The 18,883-nt window shown below is 43.9% G+C and overlaps 1 protein-coding gene across 1 annotated transcript in view; it reads right to left on the bottom strand.

Moving 5' to 3' along the window:
• The window catches only part of dnah10 (dynein axonemal heavy chain 10), a 304,418-nt gene that overhangs the window by 205,752 nt on the left and 79,783 nt on the right, over positions 1 to 18,883 (bottom strand). Inside the window, exons 15-18 of the mRNA XM_086011825.1 lie at positions 12,461 to 12,627; positions 11,613 to 11,764; positions 1,396 to 1,560; positions 1,075 to 1,282 (exon numbers count right to left, since the gene is read on the bottom strand). Coding sequence (XP_085867951.1) covers positions 1,075 to 1,282; positions 1,396 to 1,560; positions 11,613 to 11,764; positions 12,461 to 12,627 — 692 coding nt within the window. The remainder of the gene's footprint in view (positions 1 to 1,074; positions 1,283 to 1,395; positions 1,561 to 11,612; positions 11,765 to 12,460; positions 12,628 to 18,883) is intronic.

The raw sequence follows: 18,883 nt of genomic DNA on the forward strand, positions 1-18,883 counted from the left end.
GGGCAGTGGGTACAGATTCAATAGTCGCCTTCAAAAGGGAATTGGATAAATATTTAAAGGAGAAAAAATTGCAGGGATATGGGAAAGAGCGGGGGAGTGGGACTAACTGGATTGCTCTTCGAAAGAGCCGGCACACACTTGGTGGGCCGAATGGCCTCCTTCTGTGCTGCACTCTTCTATTGATTCTATATATGGGGTGAGGCTCGACTTCAGATCATTACCAAGGTTTGGATCCACTAAGCAGAACTAGCAGTTTATAAATAGCCTCACTTTATATGGAAACATTGTGGATTACCTCGTGTACCCGTACCATTTAATGCATCGGATCACTCACTGTGCAGACCTCATTATCACAAACACTTCCATTTTCTGAACTCCTATTATCTTGTGGTTTCTCTAGGGATCCCATTGAGCTTATAAAGGTTTAAGTACACGTTGTAGCAGTATAGTGTAAATAAGTGGAGCTGGGACAGTGCCAGCACTGTGGGAGTGCAGCTCTGCTCATCGCCCTGGTGCTAATCCCAGCTATGCTGCTGTGACCAGGTACTGAGAGAATGCCCAGGATCCACGCACTAGGAGGGAGGGAATTTGAGGATCAGTTGCTCTGGAGCCACTTAAAACAGCCCTGGTGCAAGCCCAGGAACAGATCACCCACACCCCACTCAACCATAGATGATGCTCAACCAGAAAGAAAAAAAGAGGAATGAGATTGAAATTTTTAAAAACATAAAACACATGAAGGTAAATTTTCCAGTGATTAATTTTAAGCACCAGAGAACAGGAGGCTAAACACAGAATGCACTGACCACTAATGTTCCCTCTAATGTTTTGTTTGGGCCACGCGGCCCCTTTAACGGGCTGCGCGGGCCATTCAAAATTCCGTGTATGCGCGTTTTTTTCCATTTAAAAACCGGCAATCCGGCTGCGTGGGAGCGCCAGAATGCTGTGCAGCCCCGCAGCTTAAAAGGAACATTGCTGATCACTGTGCCCAATTCTCTGATCCGTGCTCCTGTCAAATAAGGCTCTGCACATCACTGACCCTCAGCTTCATTTCAAAAACTGAATTATACTTACTTCAAAATCATTTTGACGAGGCAGTCGTAAACTCTGCGCTCCCAAAAGGTGTAGTACAATGCCATCTTTGAAGCCTTCCCAGTGTTGGTGTGGAAAACGAGGCCTTCCATTTTTGTCAGCAGTGGTCCGATTGCTTTATACTTACTGACTAGATTCAGGATGTCCTTTGTTCGCTCCTGTTCCACGTACTCATAAAACTCCTTTACTCCTAACAGAAACAAACAGAACATTTCACTTGGTTTGTGGCAAATTTAAACCTCAGCCGTAATAAACAACGGCTTTCATCACTGTTTTCCAAAGTTTAAATTAATTCTACAATACCTGCAAGATCCTCCTTTGATACGGGTTGTGGCCTTTTAAAGAGATCTGCTGACTCTATCGCTGCAAGTTTAGTGGCAATGTCTCTGACATTTTTGTGGATTTGGTTTACAAGCGATTCAAATTTTCCAATGGCTTGGTCACAGCGACCAAGGTAATCATGAATACCTATTTAAAAAATTAACAGAACTTTACTAATTTAATCCCTTTATATAGTAGTAGCATTATAGATATTTATCAAAAAGAAAATACCTCTTTCGTCAGAGTCTCATTTTAAATTAAATTATGTTCACGAGCAACAGTCGTCACATCGATTATATCATGAGCGACTTGAATAAACACACACAGGGTGCCATCGCTCCTCGCGACAATGTCCCAGTTTGTACTCATTAGGAGGTGTCCAGGTGGCTACCAGGGTGCGCTCAATCACAACCTGAACTTGGAGGAAGTACAGCCAACAGCCCCTTCCTGCTGACTGCCCACATCCAGAACATTTATAAATCCGGCAGCGTCGCTGGCAAGGCCGGCATTTATTACCCAGAGAAGGTGGTGGTGTCGTGAAATTGCTAGAGTCTATAATTAATGGTAAGGTGACTGAACACCTTGAAAATTTTCAGTTGATCAGAGAGAGCCAGCATGGATTTGTGAAAGGTAGGTCATGCCTGACAAACCTGATTGAATTTTTTGAAGAGGTGACTAAAGTAGTGGACAGGGGAATGTCTATGGATTTTATTTATATGGACTTCCAGAAGGCATTTGATAAAGTTCCACATAAGAGACTGTTAACTAAGCTAGAAGCCTTAGAATTGAAGAATTAAAGGCAAATTATTGACCTGGTTAGGAAATTGGTTGAGCGGCAAGAGACAGAGAGTAGGGATAATGGGTAGGTACTCAAATTGGCAGGATGTGACTAGTGATGTCCCGCAGGGATCTGATGGGGCCTCAACTAGTCACAATATTTATTAGCAACTTAGATGATAGCATAGAAAGTCATATATCCAAATTTGCCGATGACACAAAGCATAAAATTACAAAGGGATATTGATAGATTAAGTGAATGGGCAAAACTGTGGCAAATGGATTTCAATGTAAGCAAATGTGAGGTCATCCACTTTGGACCTAAAAACAGGGTACTTTCTAAATGGTGAAAGCTAAAAACAGTGGATGTCCAAAGAGACTTGGGGGTTCAGGTATACAGATCATTAAAATGTCATGAACATGTACAGAAAATAATCAAAAAGGCTAATGGAATACTGGCCTTTATATCTAGAGGACTAGAATACAAGGGGGTAGAAGTTATGCTGCAGCTATACAAAGCCCTGGTTAGACCACACCTGTGAGCAGTTCTGGGCACCACACATTAGATGGGATATACTGGCCTTGGAGGGAGTGCAGCATAGGTTCACCAGAATGATACCTAGACTTCAAGGGTTAAGTTACGAGGAGAGATTACACAAATTAGGGTTGTATTCCCTAGAATTTAGAAGGTGATCTGATCGAAGTTTTCAGAATATTAAGGGGAACAGATAGGGTAGATAGAGAGAAACTATTTCCGCTGGTTGGGGAGTCTAGGACTAGGGGACATAGTCTAAAAATTAGAGCCAGACCTTTCAGGAGTGAAATTAGGAAACACTTCCACACACAAAGGGTGGGAGAAGTTTGGAACTCTCTTCCGCAAACGGCAATTGATGCTAGATCAATTGTTAATTTTAAATCTGAGATTGATAGCTTTGTTAACCAAAGGTATTAAGGGATATGGGCCAAAAGCAGGTATATGGAGTTAGATCGCAGATCAGCCATGATCTCATTGAATGGTGGAACAGGCTTGAGGGGCTGAATGGCCTCCTCCTGTTCCTATGTGGGCCGCCTTCTTGAACGACTGGTAACGGTTTGATACAACTTTGTTTTGCTGGGCCACCTCAGAGTGTAGTTAAAGGTCAACCACATTGGTGTGAGACTGGAGTCACATATAGGCATTAGTAAACCATTGGCCCAGATATTCCGATCGCAGGCCTCCCGCGGGCGGAGGCCTGCGATCTGGAAAAATCTGCGCCCTTACCTGAGGGCTCCCGGGACGCGCACAATTCCGATGCTGGGCCTCTCCAAACTGCCAGTGCGCAGGGCCCACGTATCCCAGAGGCGCAGGTAGTTCGCAGCATCCCTGGGATCACGTGGGCCATGGGGAGCCAATCACGGAAGGGAATCTCCCTTCATACATTTGACAGGAAGGCCTGTCAAATATATGAATGGAGATTAATGAAAAAACATAGTAAAACTTTAAATACTTTTTTTTAATCACATTTTTAAAATGACTTGAAATTACAATAAATTAACTATTTTAAACAAAAATTTAAATTAAAAAAAAATAATTAAAGTTTTTTACAGGGCAAAAAATAAACTTACCTTTTTTAAAGTATTTTTAAATGATAAATCAGTGAAAAAAAAATTATATTTTTATTTTTTTCAACTCTTATCCTGGTAAAAGCAGGCCTTATGCCTGCTTTTACCAGGCGTAAGAATTGTAAGGATTTTCTGTGGGTGGAGGGTCTCCAAAAAGTGGAACTCTCTGCCCGCAGAGGCCCTTCTCCAGGGCAGCCGGAGGATCGGTCAAGAGCTTTCTTGACAGATCGGAAATGCCAGTTTCCAGCGCATGCGCAGTGCATGCCTAAAACCGGCATTTCCGATGTCCCTGCGGGTGGGTACACAGCGCGTGCCCACCCATAGGGATCGGAATATCCGGGTGGGTACACAGCGCGTGCCCACCCATAGGGATCGGAATATCCAGGTGGGTACACAGCGCGTACCCACCCATAGGGATCGGAATATCCGGGTGGGTACACAGCGCGTGCCCACCCATAGGGATCGGAATATCCAGGTGGGTACACAGCGCGTACCCACCCATAGGGATCGGAATATCCGGGTGGGTACACAGCGCGTACCCACCCATAGGGATCGGAATATCCGGGTGGGTACACAGCGCGTAGCCACCCATAGGGATCGGAATATCCGGGTGGGTAAACAGCACGTACCCACCCATAGGGATCGGAATATCCGGGTGGGTACACAGCGCGTACCCACCCATAGGGATCGGAATATCCGGCCGATCGGGTTTTTATGACAATCCGACAGTTTCATGGTCACTCTTACTGATACCAGCTTTTCTTTATTTCCAAATAAATTCAAATTCTCAAACTGCCATGGTGGGATTTGATTTCATGTTCTCTGGATTACTAGCCCAGTAACATAACCACTGCACTACTATATCCATCAGGCTGCTGACATCCATGGGAAAATATTATAAAACGGTTGACCCTGGCAAAGAGGGCATCACTGACCTGCTTGATGAAGCCATGGACTGCAGACTGACAAATCAGCCTTGTGTTTCTACAAGGAGCGCACAAATAGACAGTTTCCTAGAAGTAAAGGGAATTAAGGGTTACGGGGAGCGGGCAGGAATTTGGACATGAGTCTAGGTTCGGATCGGTCATGGCCCTGTGGGTAGCGGAGCGGGCCCAGGGGCCGTGTAGCCTGATCCTGCTCCTATTTTGTGTGTCTAATTCTGTTAGATTCAGGAGATGGTTCTGTGATAGTGGATTGGCGGTTAAGATCAGATCAGCCATGATCTTATTGAATGGCGGAGCAGGCTCGAGGGGCCGATTGGCTTATTCCTGCTCCTATTTCTTATGTTCTTATGTTCTTATTCTTGTTTAGTTTAATTTTTAATGTAATTTGCATCCATATATTAAGGAACAAATATACATTGGGACAAATCTTCCTGGGAAAAATAATGGTGAGCTCACGACGCACGCCGCTATTAATGTGCAGATCAGCCAACAAGTTCAGGGGATGAAGCGATACGCCATGAGTTGTGAATCTCCAGAACTTGCTTGTCAATTTATGCTGCTCCGCCGTTTGCCTCGCACAATCGCCATCTTGCCCTTAGCCTCCCCATTATTTTTAAGAACTTGCTGGATTTGCACGTTAAACTAGCCACAGAAAGTATGGGCTGATGCTTAACAGCGTAAGAACCCTTTTCAATTTTCTTTTAATTCTTACTTTTCCTTTGTCTCTTTTTTCTCTTTCTTAATCCAATCTTTCTTACCCTCTCTCTATTTCTCCTTCTGTACCTGATTTGACACTAATTCACCCAATTTCCTTCTACGTTGTTCCTCTGTTTCTTTCTTAATCCTTAAATCTCATTGGTTAATTTAAATCTCATTGGTACATTTAAAATTCTTGTTCTCTACCGCCCACCCAAGTACCATAAAAATTTTATTACTGAGATATTTTCACTGTTCTCTTCCCTCAGCCTCTGCACCAAACGACTTCTCATCTTCGGTGATTTCAAACTCCATCTCAATTCATCATGCTCTCTCTCCCCTGAGTTCACCAGCCTCCTATCCTCCCTTAATCTCTCCCTCCATGTAAACTCCCCAACCCATATTCACAGCCACCCCCTCAACCTTGCCATCGCTTGTGGCTCCGCTACTCCCATCGTGTCAATTGCAAATAAGGCCATCTCTGACCACTTCCTCGTATCGCTCTCCACCCACATCCCCCTTCCACCACCCCCCCAAACCCTACTTCCTCCTGTGTCCGCCCCTGGAAAAAACTCTCTCCCAACTCTCTTACAACTGCACTTATGAAATCCCAACTGTCCAGCCTTTGGCCCTCCATTCACCATGACATTTCTGCAGCTACCAATCTGTTCAACCACACCCTCACCACTATCTTTGATGCCCTAGTCCCTACTAAAACAATTACCCTCTCTCACCCTGGCCGTTCCCCCTGGTACGGTTCTCATCTTCCAAAGGACGCAGACTTGAAGGGATAACTGGTTTGGCCATTCACTGCCAGGTCTGGCTGGACCACAAAGTATTATCGGGCCTTGCTCTTGTCTGCCAAAATTGCTCACCATTCCAGAATCATTTTGGAATGCAAAGATAAACCCCGGCTCCTATTCTCTACTGCTAACCATCTTCTTAAACCCCTCTCCCTTGTCTCTTCCACCCTCGCCTCCAATAACAAATGCGAGGAACTCATGGACTTCGTTGTCTCTAAGATTGAGACCATCTGTCCAGCTGCCTCTGCCACTTCCCATCCTTCCCCTAGCCCACTGGGCCACGCTTCCTCTAAGGCTCCCCCTTGCCCTAGCCCTGAATTCACATCTTTCTCCAGTTTCTCTCCGATCTCCCCTCATGACCTCTCTGCGCTAATCTTGTCCATGAGGCCCACCTCCTGCTCCCTCGACCCTATTCCCACCAAACTGCTGACCACCCAACTTCCTTTTCTGGCTCCCATGTTAGCTGATACTGTTAATGGTTCTCTCCCCTCAGGTACTGTCCCCCTCTTCCTCAAATCTGCCGTCATCACTCCTCTCCTCAAAAAACCAACCCTTGATCCCTCCGTCCTTGCAAACTACAACCCCATCTCCAACCTCCCTTTCCTCTCCAAAGTCCTTGAACGTGTTGTCGCCTCCCAAATCCGTGCCCATCTTTCCCGCAATTCCATGTTTGAATTCCTCCAATCAGGTTTCCGCCCTTGCCACAGTAACGAAACAACTCTCACCAAAGTCACAAATGACATCCTTTGTGACTGTGAAAAAGGTAAACTATCCCTCCTCGTCCTTCTTGACTTGTCTGCAGCCTTTGACACGGTTGACCTCTCAATCCTTCTCCAACACCTCTCCACCGTCGTCCAGCTGGGTGGGACTGCACTCATAGAATCATAGAAAGTTACAGCATGGAAGGAGGCCATTTCGGCCCATCGTGTCCGCGCCGGCCAACAAAGAGCTATCCAGCCTAATCCCACTTCCCAGCTCTTAGTCCGTAGCCCTGCAGGTTACAGCATCCCAAGTGCACATCCAAGTACTTTTTAAATGCAGTTAGGGTTTCTGCCTCTACCGCCCTTTCAGGCAGTGAGTTCCAGACCCCCACAATCCTCTGGGTGAAGAAATTTCCCCTCAAATCCCCTCTAAAGCTTCCACCAATTACTTTAAATCTGTGCCCCCTGGTTTTTGACCCCTCTGCTAAGGGAAATAGGTCCTTTCTATCCACTTTATCTAGGCCCCTCATAATTTTATACACCTCAATAAGGTCTCCCCTCAGCCTCCTCTGTTCCAAGGAAAACAAACCCAGCCTATCCAGTCTTTCCTCATAGCTAAGATTCTCTACTCCTGGCAACATCCTTGTAAATCTCCTCTGTACCCTCTCTAGTGCAATCACATCTTTCCTGTAGTGTGGTGACCAGAACTGCACGCAGTACTCTAGCTGAGGCCTAACTAGTGTTTTATACAGTTGAAGCATAACCCCCCTGCTCTTGTATTCTATGCCACGGCTAATAAAGGCAAGCATTCCGTATGCCTTCTTAACCACCTTATCTACCTGGCCTGCTACCTTCAGGGATCTGTGGACATGCACTCCAAGGTCCCTTTGTTCCTCTACACTACTCAGTGTCCTACCATTTAATGTGTATTCCCTTTCCTTGCTAGTCCTCCCCAAATGCATTACCTCACACTTCTCCGGATTGAATTCCATTTGCCACTGTTCTGCCCACCTGACCAATTTATTGATATCTTCCTGCAGTCTACAGCTTCCTTCTTCAGTATCAACCACACAGCCGATTTTAGTATCATCTGCAATCTTCTTAATCATACCCCCTATATTCAAGTCTAGATCATTGCTATATACCACAAATAGCAAGGGACTTGTTACTGAGCCCTGCGGAACCCCACTGACAAAAACACCCATCAACCATTACCCTCTGCTTCCTGTCTCTGAGCCAGTTTTGATTCCAACTTGACATTTTGCCCTGGATCCCATGGGCTTTTAACTTCGTAACCAGTCTGCCATGTGGAACCTTATCAAAAGCCTGCAAAAGTCCATATACACTACATCAAATGCACTACCCTCCTTGTTACCTCCTCAAAAAATTCAATCAAGTTTGTCAGACACTACCTTCCCTTAACAAATCCATGCTGACTATCCTTGATTAATCCGTGTCTTTCTAAATTGAGGTTTTATCCTGTCCTTCAGAATTCCTTCCAATAATTTTCCCACCACCAAGGTTAGGCTGACTGGCCTGTAATTACTCGGTCTATCCTTTTCTCCCTTTTTAAACAAGGGTACCACATTACCAGTCCTCGAGTCCTCCAGCACCACGCCTGAAGCCAGAGAGGATTGAAAAATTATGATCAGGGCCTCTGCTATTTCCTTTTTTGTTTCGCTTAACAGCCTGGGATACAATTCATCCACGCCTGGGGATTTATCCACTTTTAAAGCTGCTAAACCCCTTAATACGTCTTCTCTCACTTTGTTTATTTCATCTAATATTTCACACTCCCCCTCCCTGATTGCAATGTCTGCTTCGCCCCTCTCCTTTGTGAAAGCAGACACGACGTATTCATTAAGAACCCTACCGACGTCTCCCGCCTCCACATACAGATTACCCTCATGATCTCTAATAGGCCCTACCCTTTCTTTAGTTATCCTCTTACTCTTAATATATTTATAAAACATCTTTGGTTTTTCCTTGATTTTACTTGCTAAGAATTTTTCATGCTCTCTCTTTGCTTTCTTAATATGCTTTTTAATTGCACCCCTGCACTTTCTGTACTCTAATGATTCTGCAGTATTTAGCCCTCGGTATCTGTCATGCGCCTCCCTTTTTTTCTTTATCCTACCCTGTATGTCCCTAGACATCCAAGTGGCTCTAGATTTGTTAGTCCCACCTTTTTTCTTTAAGGGCACATATTTGGTCTGAACCCTCCAGATCTCCTCCTTGAATGCCTCCCACTGCTCTGACACTGATTTACCTTCAAGTAGCTGTTTCCAGTCCACTATGGCTAAATCCCCTCTGAGCTTAGCAAAATTGGCATTTCCCCAATTTAGAATTTTTATTCCTGGTCTATTCTTTTCCATAACTACCTTAAAGCTAACTGAATTATGGTCACTAGCACCAAAATGCTGCCCCACTGATATGCCTTCTACCTGCCCAGCTTCATTCCCTAAAACTAAGTCCAGAGCCGCCTCCTCCCTTGTTGGGCTTGCTACATACTGGCTAAAAAAGTTCTCCTGGATGCATTTTAGGAATTCCGCACCCTCTATATCCTTCACACTAATTTTATCCCAGTTAATATTGGGGTAGATGAAATCCCCTACTATTACTGCCCTATAGTTTTTGCACTTTTCAGAAATTTGTCTACATATTTGTTCTTCTATCTCCCTCTCACTGTTTGGGGCTTTGTAGTACACTCCCAGCAATCTGATAGAAACATAGAAGATAGGAGCAGGAGCAGGCCATTCGGCCCCTCGAGCCTGTTCCGCCATTTAATGAGATCATGGCTGATCATCCAAATTCAGTACCCTGTGCCTGCTTTCTCCCCATATCCCTTGATCCCTTTAGCCTTAAGAAATATATCTAACTCCTTCTTGAATATATTTAATGAATTGGCCTCAACTGCCTTCTGTGGTAGAGAATTCCACAGGTTCACCACTCTCTGGGTGAAGAAATTCCTCCTCATCTCAGTCCTAAATGGCTTACCCCTTATCCTTAGACTGTGACCCCTGGTTCTGGACTCCCCCGCCATCGGGAACAGCCTTCCTGCATCTAGTCTGTCTAGTCCTGTTAGAATTTTATAAGTTTCAATGAGATCCCCTCTCATTCTTCTAAACTCTAGCGAATATAAGCCTAATCGACCCAATCTCTCTTCATACGTCATTCCTGCCATCCCAGGTATCAGTCTGGTGAATCTTTGCTGCACTCTCTCCATGGCAAAAACATCCTTTCTCAGATAAGGCGACCAAAACTGCACACAATACTCCAGATGCGGTCTCACCAAGGCCCTGTACAACTGCAGCAAGACATCCTTGCTCCTGTACTCGAATCCTCTCGCTATGAAGGCCAACATACCACTTGCCTTCTTAACCGCCTGCTGCACCTGCATGCTTACCTTCAGCGACTGGTGCACAAGGACACCCAGGTCTCGTTGCACTTCCCCTTTTCCCAATCTATTGCCGTTCAGATAATAATCTGCCTTCCTATTTTTGCCACCAAAGTGGATAACCTCGCATTTATCCACATTATACTGCATCTGCCATGCATCTGCCCAATCACCCAACCTGTTCAAATCATACTGGAGTTTCTCTGCATCCTCCTCACAGCACACATGCCCAACCAGCTTTGTGTCGTCTGCAAACTTGGAGATATTACATCTAGTTCCCTCGTCTAGATCATCTATATATATAAAAGGATACTTCTGTCTGTCATTCCGTCTGTCTGTCTGTCTGTCTTGAATTAACTCGAAAGTTATAGAGCGTACCTACACGTGCGTTACGTCGAAAGAAAGCTGACGATTCCAGAACCGTCCTAAGCGTATTTACATTTCGGCCGGACAAAAATTGCGCCCGCGGTATCCAAAAAACGTTCAACATTCCGCTCATTATCCGCTCATTAGCATCGAATGACGTCGAGGTCGACCAATCGTACGGCGGGTTCCTGGCGCGTGCGGCCGGGCCCTCCTACGGTTGAGTGACGGGACGATTGACCAATCCTACGCTTCGGTGACCTGACGGTCCACCAATCGGTGCCTGTGTGGGCGGGCCTTATCCCAGGAGCAAAAATGAGATAAATGCCCAGATAATCTATTTTTTGTGCTGTTGGTTGAAAGAGAAGCGTTGCCCAGGACACCAGGAGAACGCACCTGTTCTTTTTCGAATAGTGCCAAGGGATCGTTTGCCTCCATTTGGGCAGGCAGACAGGGCCTCGGTTTAATGTCTCACCTGAAAGATGGAACCTCCGATAGCTAAGGACCAGTGCAGTACTGAGGGGGCGCTGCGCTAAGTATCAGCGCTGCATGGACAGCAAATTCTAATTGTTATTTGGATGTCCAGTACCTATCAGCTATCCTGCTGGGCAAGAGTGCAGAGTCTATGATAATCAATTAAAATCATAATTTGTATTTTAATTGTTATGCAAAACTAAGCCTCAACTCCCACAAATACTCTTGCGGATAATCAAGAATACAGACAATGAGAGTGTGAATAATCAAAATTTCAACATATATTATTTCAAAACTACTGAGTTCTGAAATTATGATATCCTGGGAAATTTAACAACATTTAGTTTCCCACTGGAAATCATTTAGAAGGACATGACCGATTGCAGCTGTTATCAGATCTATCCGGTCACTGATATGAAGCATAAAAAATTAGTGATGTTACCTAACGAGTTCCAGTTTAGTCTTTTATAGCCTGATCGAATAACTCGTTGAAGCTCTTGAATATGTTCTGTCATGAGTTTAGTCTCCGCTACATTCAGGGAATCCATCAGTTTTTGGTAGCGATTTAGCATGTTGTTTAGTCCGGTGGTGTACCTAAAGACCAAAGTAGTAAAAATGAACATTGCATCATTCCAGCGCCACAGAAAAGTAAATGGCATGCTGTACTCAAAACTACCCAGCTTCACAGAGTCTAAACTAAGATCAACTAGGTGTCAGCAGTGGCTCAGTGGGTAGCGCTCTGGCCTCTGAATCAGAGGTTGTGGGTTAAAGCCCCACTCCAGAGATTTGAGCACAAAATCTAGACCAGCATTCCAGTGTAGTACTGAGGGAGTGCTGCACTGTCAAAAGTGCCATCTTTCAGTAAACTGTGGCCCTCTCAGGGCAGATCCCAAGGCACTATTTGAAGAAGTGCCCTGGCCAATCTTTAACTCTCAACCAACATCACTAAAAACATCAGCATCATTGTGACTACATTTCAAAAGTACTTAATTGGCTGTAAAGTGCTCTGGGACGTCCTGAAGCTGGGTACATGCAAGTTCTTACATGTATGAAACAAAACTGCTTCACATTGAAGTCTAAACGTACCTCACTGCTTGCGTGGGAAGGTGTTCCTTTCCCATTATGTTGAGGGGTACCTCATAATCAGTTAATGAACAAGTGACACTGAGAGCATCGACAGAGATTTCTGCAGAGCAAACAGTTCTGATGATCAAGAGTGGTGGGGATTATGAAATGATTTATTGTAATTATCCACCTGTACTATCAAGTTTTCTTAGACTGACATCATACCGGAGGAACTTCTGTTCCTGTAGAGCCACATTCCTGGCCAGTTGTGGTATTTGAAATCCTAATTGCTCCATATACTTGGATTCCATTATAATTTCTTGCAGTTGTGGGGCAAAGTTCACCTCATATTGACAATTAATTTCATACCGGTCATCTTGAGCAGCCATATTCTGTATTAGAAAACCAAAAGCAACAGTGAGAAAACAGCAGATTGAAAGATGGACAACGGCAATGGTTATATTTTACAATCCTATTTTAAGCACTATAATAATTAGTTTATGAGGGGGAAAGGTAGGGCAACCAAAGCCAAAGCTCCCTGGATGACAAGAGAGATAGAGAGTAAGATGAAGCAGTAAAAGGGGGCATATGACAGATGTCAGGTTGAGAATACAAGTGAGAACCAAGCTGAATATAGAAAGCTCAGAGCAGAATTGAAAAAGGAAATAAGAGGGGCAAAGAGAGAGTATGAGAATAGATTGGCAGCTAACATAAAAGGGAATTCGAAAGTCTTCTATAGGCATATAAATAGTAAAAGGGTAGTAAGAGGCGGGGTGGGGCCGATGAGGGATCAAAATGGAGACCTATGCATGGAGGCAGAGAGGGTGTGGCTGAGGTACTAAATGAGGTACTTTGCATCTGTCTTTACCAAGGAAGATGCTGCCAAAGTCATAGTGAAAGATGAGGTAGTTGAGATATTAGGTGGGATAAAAATTGATACGGTGGAGGTACTAGAAAGGCTGACTGTACTTCAAGTAGATAAGTCACCAGAAGCAGATGGGATGCATCCGAGGATGCTGAGGGAAGTAAAGGTGGAAATTGCGGAGGTACTGGCCATAATTTTCCAATCCTCCTTGGATAAGGAGCTGGTGCCAGAGGACTGGAGAATTGCAAATGTTACATCTTTGTTCAAAAAAGGGTGTAAGCATAAACCCAGCAACTACAGGCCAGTCAGTTTAACCTCGGTAGTGGGGAAGCTTTTAGAAACGATAATCCGGGACAAAATTAACAGTCACCTGGACAAGTATGGATTAATTAAGGAAAGCCAGCAAGGATTTGTTGATGGCAAATCACGTTTAACGAACTTGATCGAGTTTTTTGATGAGGTAACAGAGAGGGTTGATGAGATGTACATGGACTTCCAAAAGGCGTTTGATAAAGTGCCACATAATAGGCTTGCCAGCAAAGTTGAAGCCCATGGCATAAAAGGGACTGTGGCAGCATGGATCCGAAATTGCTAAGTGACAGGAAACAGAGTAGTGGTGAACGGTTGTTTTTCAGGCTGGAGGAAGATGTACAGTGGTGTTCCCCAGGGGTCGGTACTAGGACCGCTGCTTTTCTTGATATATATTAATGACTTAGACTTGGGTGTACAGGGCACAATTTCAAAATTTGCAGATGACACAAAACTTGGAATTATAGTGAACAGTGAGAAGGATAGTGATAGACTTCAGGAAGACATAGACAGGCTGGTGGAATGGTCGGACACGTGGCAGATGAAATTTAACGCAGAAAAGTGCAAAGTGATACATTTAAGTAGGAAGAACGAGAGGTGAGGCAATATTAACTAAAGGGTACAATTCTAAAGGGGGTGCGTGAACAGAGACACCTGGGATTATATGTGTACAAATCGTTGAAGGTGGCAGAGCAGGTTTAGAAAGCGGTTAAAAAAGCATACGGGATCCTGGGCTTCATAAATAGAGGCACAGAGTACAAAAGCAAGGAATTTACGATGAACCTTTATAAAACACTGGTTTGGCCTCAACTGGAGTATTGTGTCCAATTCTGGGCACCACACTTCAGGAAGGATGTGAAGGCCTTAGAGAGGGTGCAGAAAGATTTACAAGAATGGTGCCAGGGATGAGGGACTTCAGTTACGTGGATAGATTGGAGAAGCTGGGGTTGTTCTCCTTAGAGCAGAGAAATTTGAGAGGAGATTTGATAGAGGTGTACAAAATCATGAAGGGTCTGGACAGAGTAGATAGAGAGAAACTGTTCCCATTGGCAGAAGGGTCGAGAACCAGAGGACACAGATGTAACATGAATGTTTTCCGATGCTTTGGCAACATAAGATGTAACTTGTCATGCCAATAAAGCGATTTGAATTGAATTGAATTGAATTGATTGGCAGAAGAACCAAAGACGACATGAGGAAAACTTTTTTACACAGCGAGTGGTTAAGATCTGGAAAGGGTGGTGGAGGTAGATTCAATTGTGGATTTCAAAAGGGAATTGGATAAGTACCCAAAGGAAAAAAATTTGCTGGGCTCTGGGGAAAGGGTGGGGGAGTGGGACGAGCTGAAGTGCTCTTGCAGAGAGCCGGCACAGGCTCGATGGGCCAAATGGTCTCCTTCTGTGCTGTAACCATTCTATGATCCTATGTAAATTATATGACAGCTATAACATGGCTATCTGTACAGTTGAAAGGTTTCTGTTCAGAAAACTTTTGGCAGCAGCACACTTTTCAAAGGCATCATCTGAGCGACGTCACATCTCGGTGTCTCGCATCTAAAGTGTCGCATGTCCTTGGGACAAAATAATGGCCCGGATTTTGTGGGGCAGGTGTCCTAAGTCCTCAGAATGGCCCCGCAAGTTCCTGGTTTCCGCATGCATGAAAACCCAGAACTTGCGATGCCAAAATTCGTCTGGACAGATCGTCCGCCTGCGACCCAAAAACACTTTCGCTGGCACAGAGTTGGGCTATTTACCCAGCTACTGTCCAGCAAATGCCAATGAAACCCTTACGTCTGGTGAAAGTAGGCGTAGGGCCTGTTTATATCAGTGCGAGGGTTAAAATAAATGTGAAATTAATTTTTTTTTTAAATGATTAACACATACAAAAACATTTAAAATTAGTTCATGTGAATTTTGGCCCAGATTAAAATGTTTAAAATTATTTTTCAAAAAAATTATTTTAATTTTAAATGCTTAATTATAGGGACTTTTAATTAAGTTTGAACATGGGAATATTTATTTTTAGTGGAATTGTGTTATTTATTTATTTGGGGATTTCTCATAAGTTTATGAGGAATTCCTTTCTAATTGGCTGGCCTGGGCAACGCCATCCCAGGAACGCTTCCGAACCGCCTGCGTCACTGGGATCTGTGGGCCCTTATGCAGGCGTACACCTGCAGGCCCAGGACCCAAAGACTCCGAAGCCCGGGAGCCAGTTGATACTTTCGGATTTTAAAATTTTTTTATTTAGGTCGGAGGCATACTCTGGAAGTACGCCTCCGACCGCAACTTTTGGCTCAATGTGACTGGCTCAAACAACCATCGAGTAACATCGAGCGTACAGCACGGAAACAGGCCATTCGGCCCAACTGGTCTATGTTGGCATTTATGCTCCACACGAGCCTCCTCCCAACCCTCTTCATTTAACACTAATAGCATATCCTTCTATTCCTTTCTCCCTCATGTACTTATCAACTTTCCCCTTAAATGCATATACACTATTCGCCTCAAGTATTCCATGTGGTAGTGAGTTCCACATTCTCACTACTCTCTGGGTAAAGAAGTTTCTCCTGAATTCCCTATTGGATTTATTAGTGACTATCTTATATTGACGACCTCTAGTTTTGGACTCCCCCATAAGTGGAAACATTTTCTCTACAGATACCCTATCGAACCCTTTCATTATCTTTAAGACCTCTATCAGGTCACCCCTCAGCCTTCTCTTTTCGAGAGAAAAGAGCCCCGGCCTGTTTAGCCTTTCCTGGTAAGTAAATCCTCTCAGTTCTGGTAGCATCCTTGTAAAAAAAAAAATTACACCTTCTCCAGTGCCTCTATATCCTCCTTATAATATGGCGACCAGAGCTGTGTACAGTGCTCCAAGTGTGGTCTAACCAAGGTTCAATACAAGTTTAACATAACTTATCTGCTTTTCAATTCTATCCCTCTAGAAATTAACCCCAGTTCTTGGTTTGCTTTTTTTAAGACCTTGTTAACCTGCATCTCTACTTTTAGTCATTTGTGCATGTGTACCCCAGATCCCTCTGTTCCTCTAACCAATTTAGACTTTTATTTTCAAAGGAGTATGTGGCCTCCTTATTCTTCCTACCAAAATACATCACCACACACTTATCTATACTGAAATTCATTTAAGAACATAAGAAATAGGGGCAGGAGTAGGCCATTTGGCTGTTCGCGCCTGCTCTGCCATTCAATAAGATCATGGCTGATCTTCTACCTCATCTCCACTTTCTTGAACTATCCCCATATCCCCTTAATATCCAAAAATCTATCGAACTCTGTCTTGAATATACTAAACGACTGAGCCTCCACAGCCCTCTGGGGTAGAGAATTCTAAAGATTCACCGCCCTCTGAGTGAAGAAATTTCTCCTCATCTCAGTCCTAAATGGCCGACCCCTTATTCGGAGACTGTGACCCCTGGTTCTGGACTCCCCAGCCAGGGGAAACATCCTCCCTGCATCTACCCTGTCAAGCCCTATAAGAATTTTGTATGTTTCAATGAGATCACCTCTCATTCTTCTAAACTCTAGAGAATATAGGCCTAGTCTACTCAATCTCTCCTCATAGGACAATCCCCCCATCCCAGGAACCAGTCTGGTGAACCTTCCTTGCACTCTGTCTATGGCAAGTATATCTTTCCTTAGGTAAGAGGACCAAAACTGTACACAATACTCCAGGTGTGGTCTCAACCTGGTGCAGTTTGATTAATGCAGCTGAAAATGGGTTTATCACAAAAACTTAGCATTTTTAATCAGAGTGAGCAGTCCACCTCCTGTGAGTAACCTAATTTTAAATAATTGAAAATGATTTTAAAAAACTATACAGAACCATTTACTAGTTACCTTGGTGTATTTTCTTAGTAAATTAAAAAAATATTTACAATCTTTTAAAGCGTGCCTATTAGTGTCCTTGCACCTAAAAAACCTATATAATTGCAGTAAGACATCTTTACTCTTATACTCAAATCCTCTTGTAATAAAGGCCAACATACCATTTGCTTTCCTAATTGCTTGCTGTACCTGCATGTTAACTTTCAGTGATTTGTGTACAAGGACACCCACGTCCCTCTGAACACCAACATTTCCCAATCTCTCACCATTTAAAAAATACTCTGCTTTTCTATTTTTCCTACCAAAGTGGATAACTTCACATTTCTCCACATTCTATTCCATTTGCCATGTTCTTGCCCACTCACTTAGCCTGTCTATATCCCCTTGAAGCCTTCTTGCATCATCCTCACAACTTACATTCCCACCCAGCTTTGTATCATCAGCAAACTTGGATAGATTACATTTGGTCCCCTCATCCAAATCATTGATATAGATTGTAAATAGCTGATCCTTGCGGTATCCCACTAGTTACAGCCTGCCAACCCGAAAAATACCCGTTACTCTCTGTTTTCTGTCCATTAACCAATCCGCAATCCATGCTAGTATATTACCCCCAATCCCATGAGCCCTAATTTTGTTTAATAACCTCTTGTGTGGCACCTTATCGAATGCCTTCTGAAAATCCAAATACACCACATCCACTGGTTCCCCCTTATCAATCCTGCTAGTTAAACCCTCAAAAAACTCTTAACAGATTTGTCAAACATATTTTCTATTATATCCGTGTATAAGAGAGACACGGACAGCAGGAGTTGATCATAACAAGTCTTTACTGAATGGAGACAATTGGGAAACTGAAACTACAGAGGGTTGCTAGCGCCTTTTATACAGGGGTGGTCACTGCCGGTACTGCAGTCTGAGACCAGTTATTCCCTTAAAGGTAGATACACAACAATTCCTCCCCTTTTAGATAAACAGTACATAACATTCATTTAACAACTAAATGATAACTAATTACAATCACAATTACGGTTGCTAGATACATTGGTTGAGGTTAAGCAATTATAAGTTCAGTCTTTGAGGAGGCTTCCTGATTCTGTCTGGATAACGCCTCTTTGGGGTATCAGGTTCTTCTGGCAAGGTTGAGTCAGGATCAATGTCGTTGTTTGGTTCATCTGCCTCCAATATCACCAATTCTGCGGTAGATGCAATTGGTACGTCGGTTTCATCGCCAGGTGTATCAGATCGTGGTGTGGAGTTGACGTTTTCCAGTGACTCTAGAATCTGGTCAGCATGGCGTCTTACAATGTTCTCTCCAACGTCCACGGTATACACGAGAGGTCCTTGCCGTGTACAAATCGTTCCTGGCTGCCATTTCTCTGTGCGGTAGTCCCGGGCCAACACTGGTTGACCTATCTTAAAACTCCTGGTCGGTCTTTCATTCATATTCTGAAACTGCCTGTTCTCCACATCTCTTCTGATGTTCGGCTTAACCAGATCCAAGCGGCATCGTAGTCTTCGATTGAAGAACATCATGGCAGGAGTTTGGTTGGTAACCGCATGTGTCGCATTCCGGTAGACAAACAAGAAGTTGTCCACCTTGTGTTGTAGGGGTATATCTTCATT

This window comes from Somniosus microcephalus, chromosome 19 (assembly GCF_052327205.1).
Source record: "Somniosus microcephalus isolate GS21.2 chromosome 19, FLI_Smic_1.0, whole genome shotgun sequence".
NCBI lineage: Eukaryota > Metazoa > Chordata > Chondrichthyes > Squaliformes > Somniosidae > Somniosus > Somniosus microcephalus.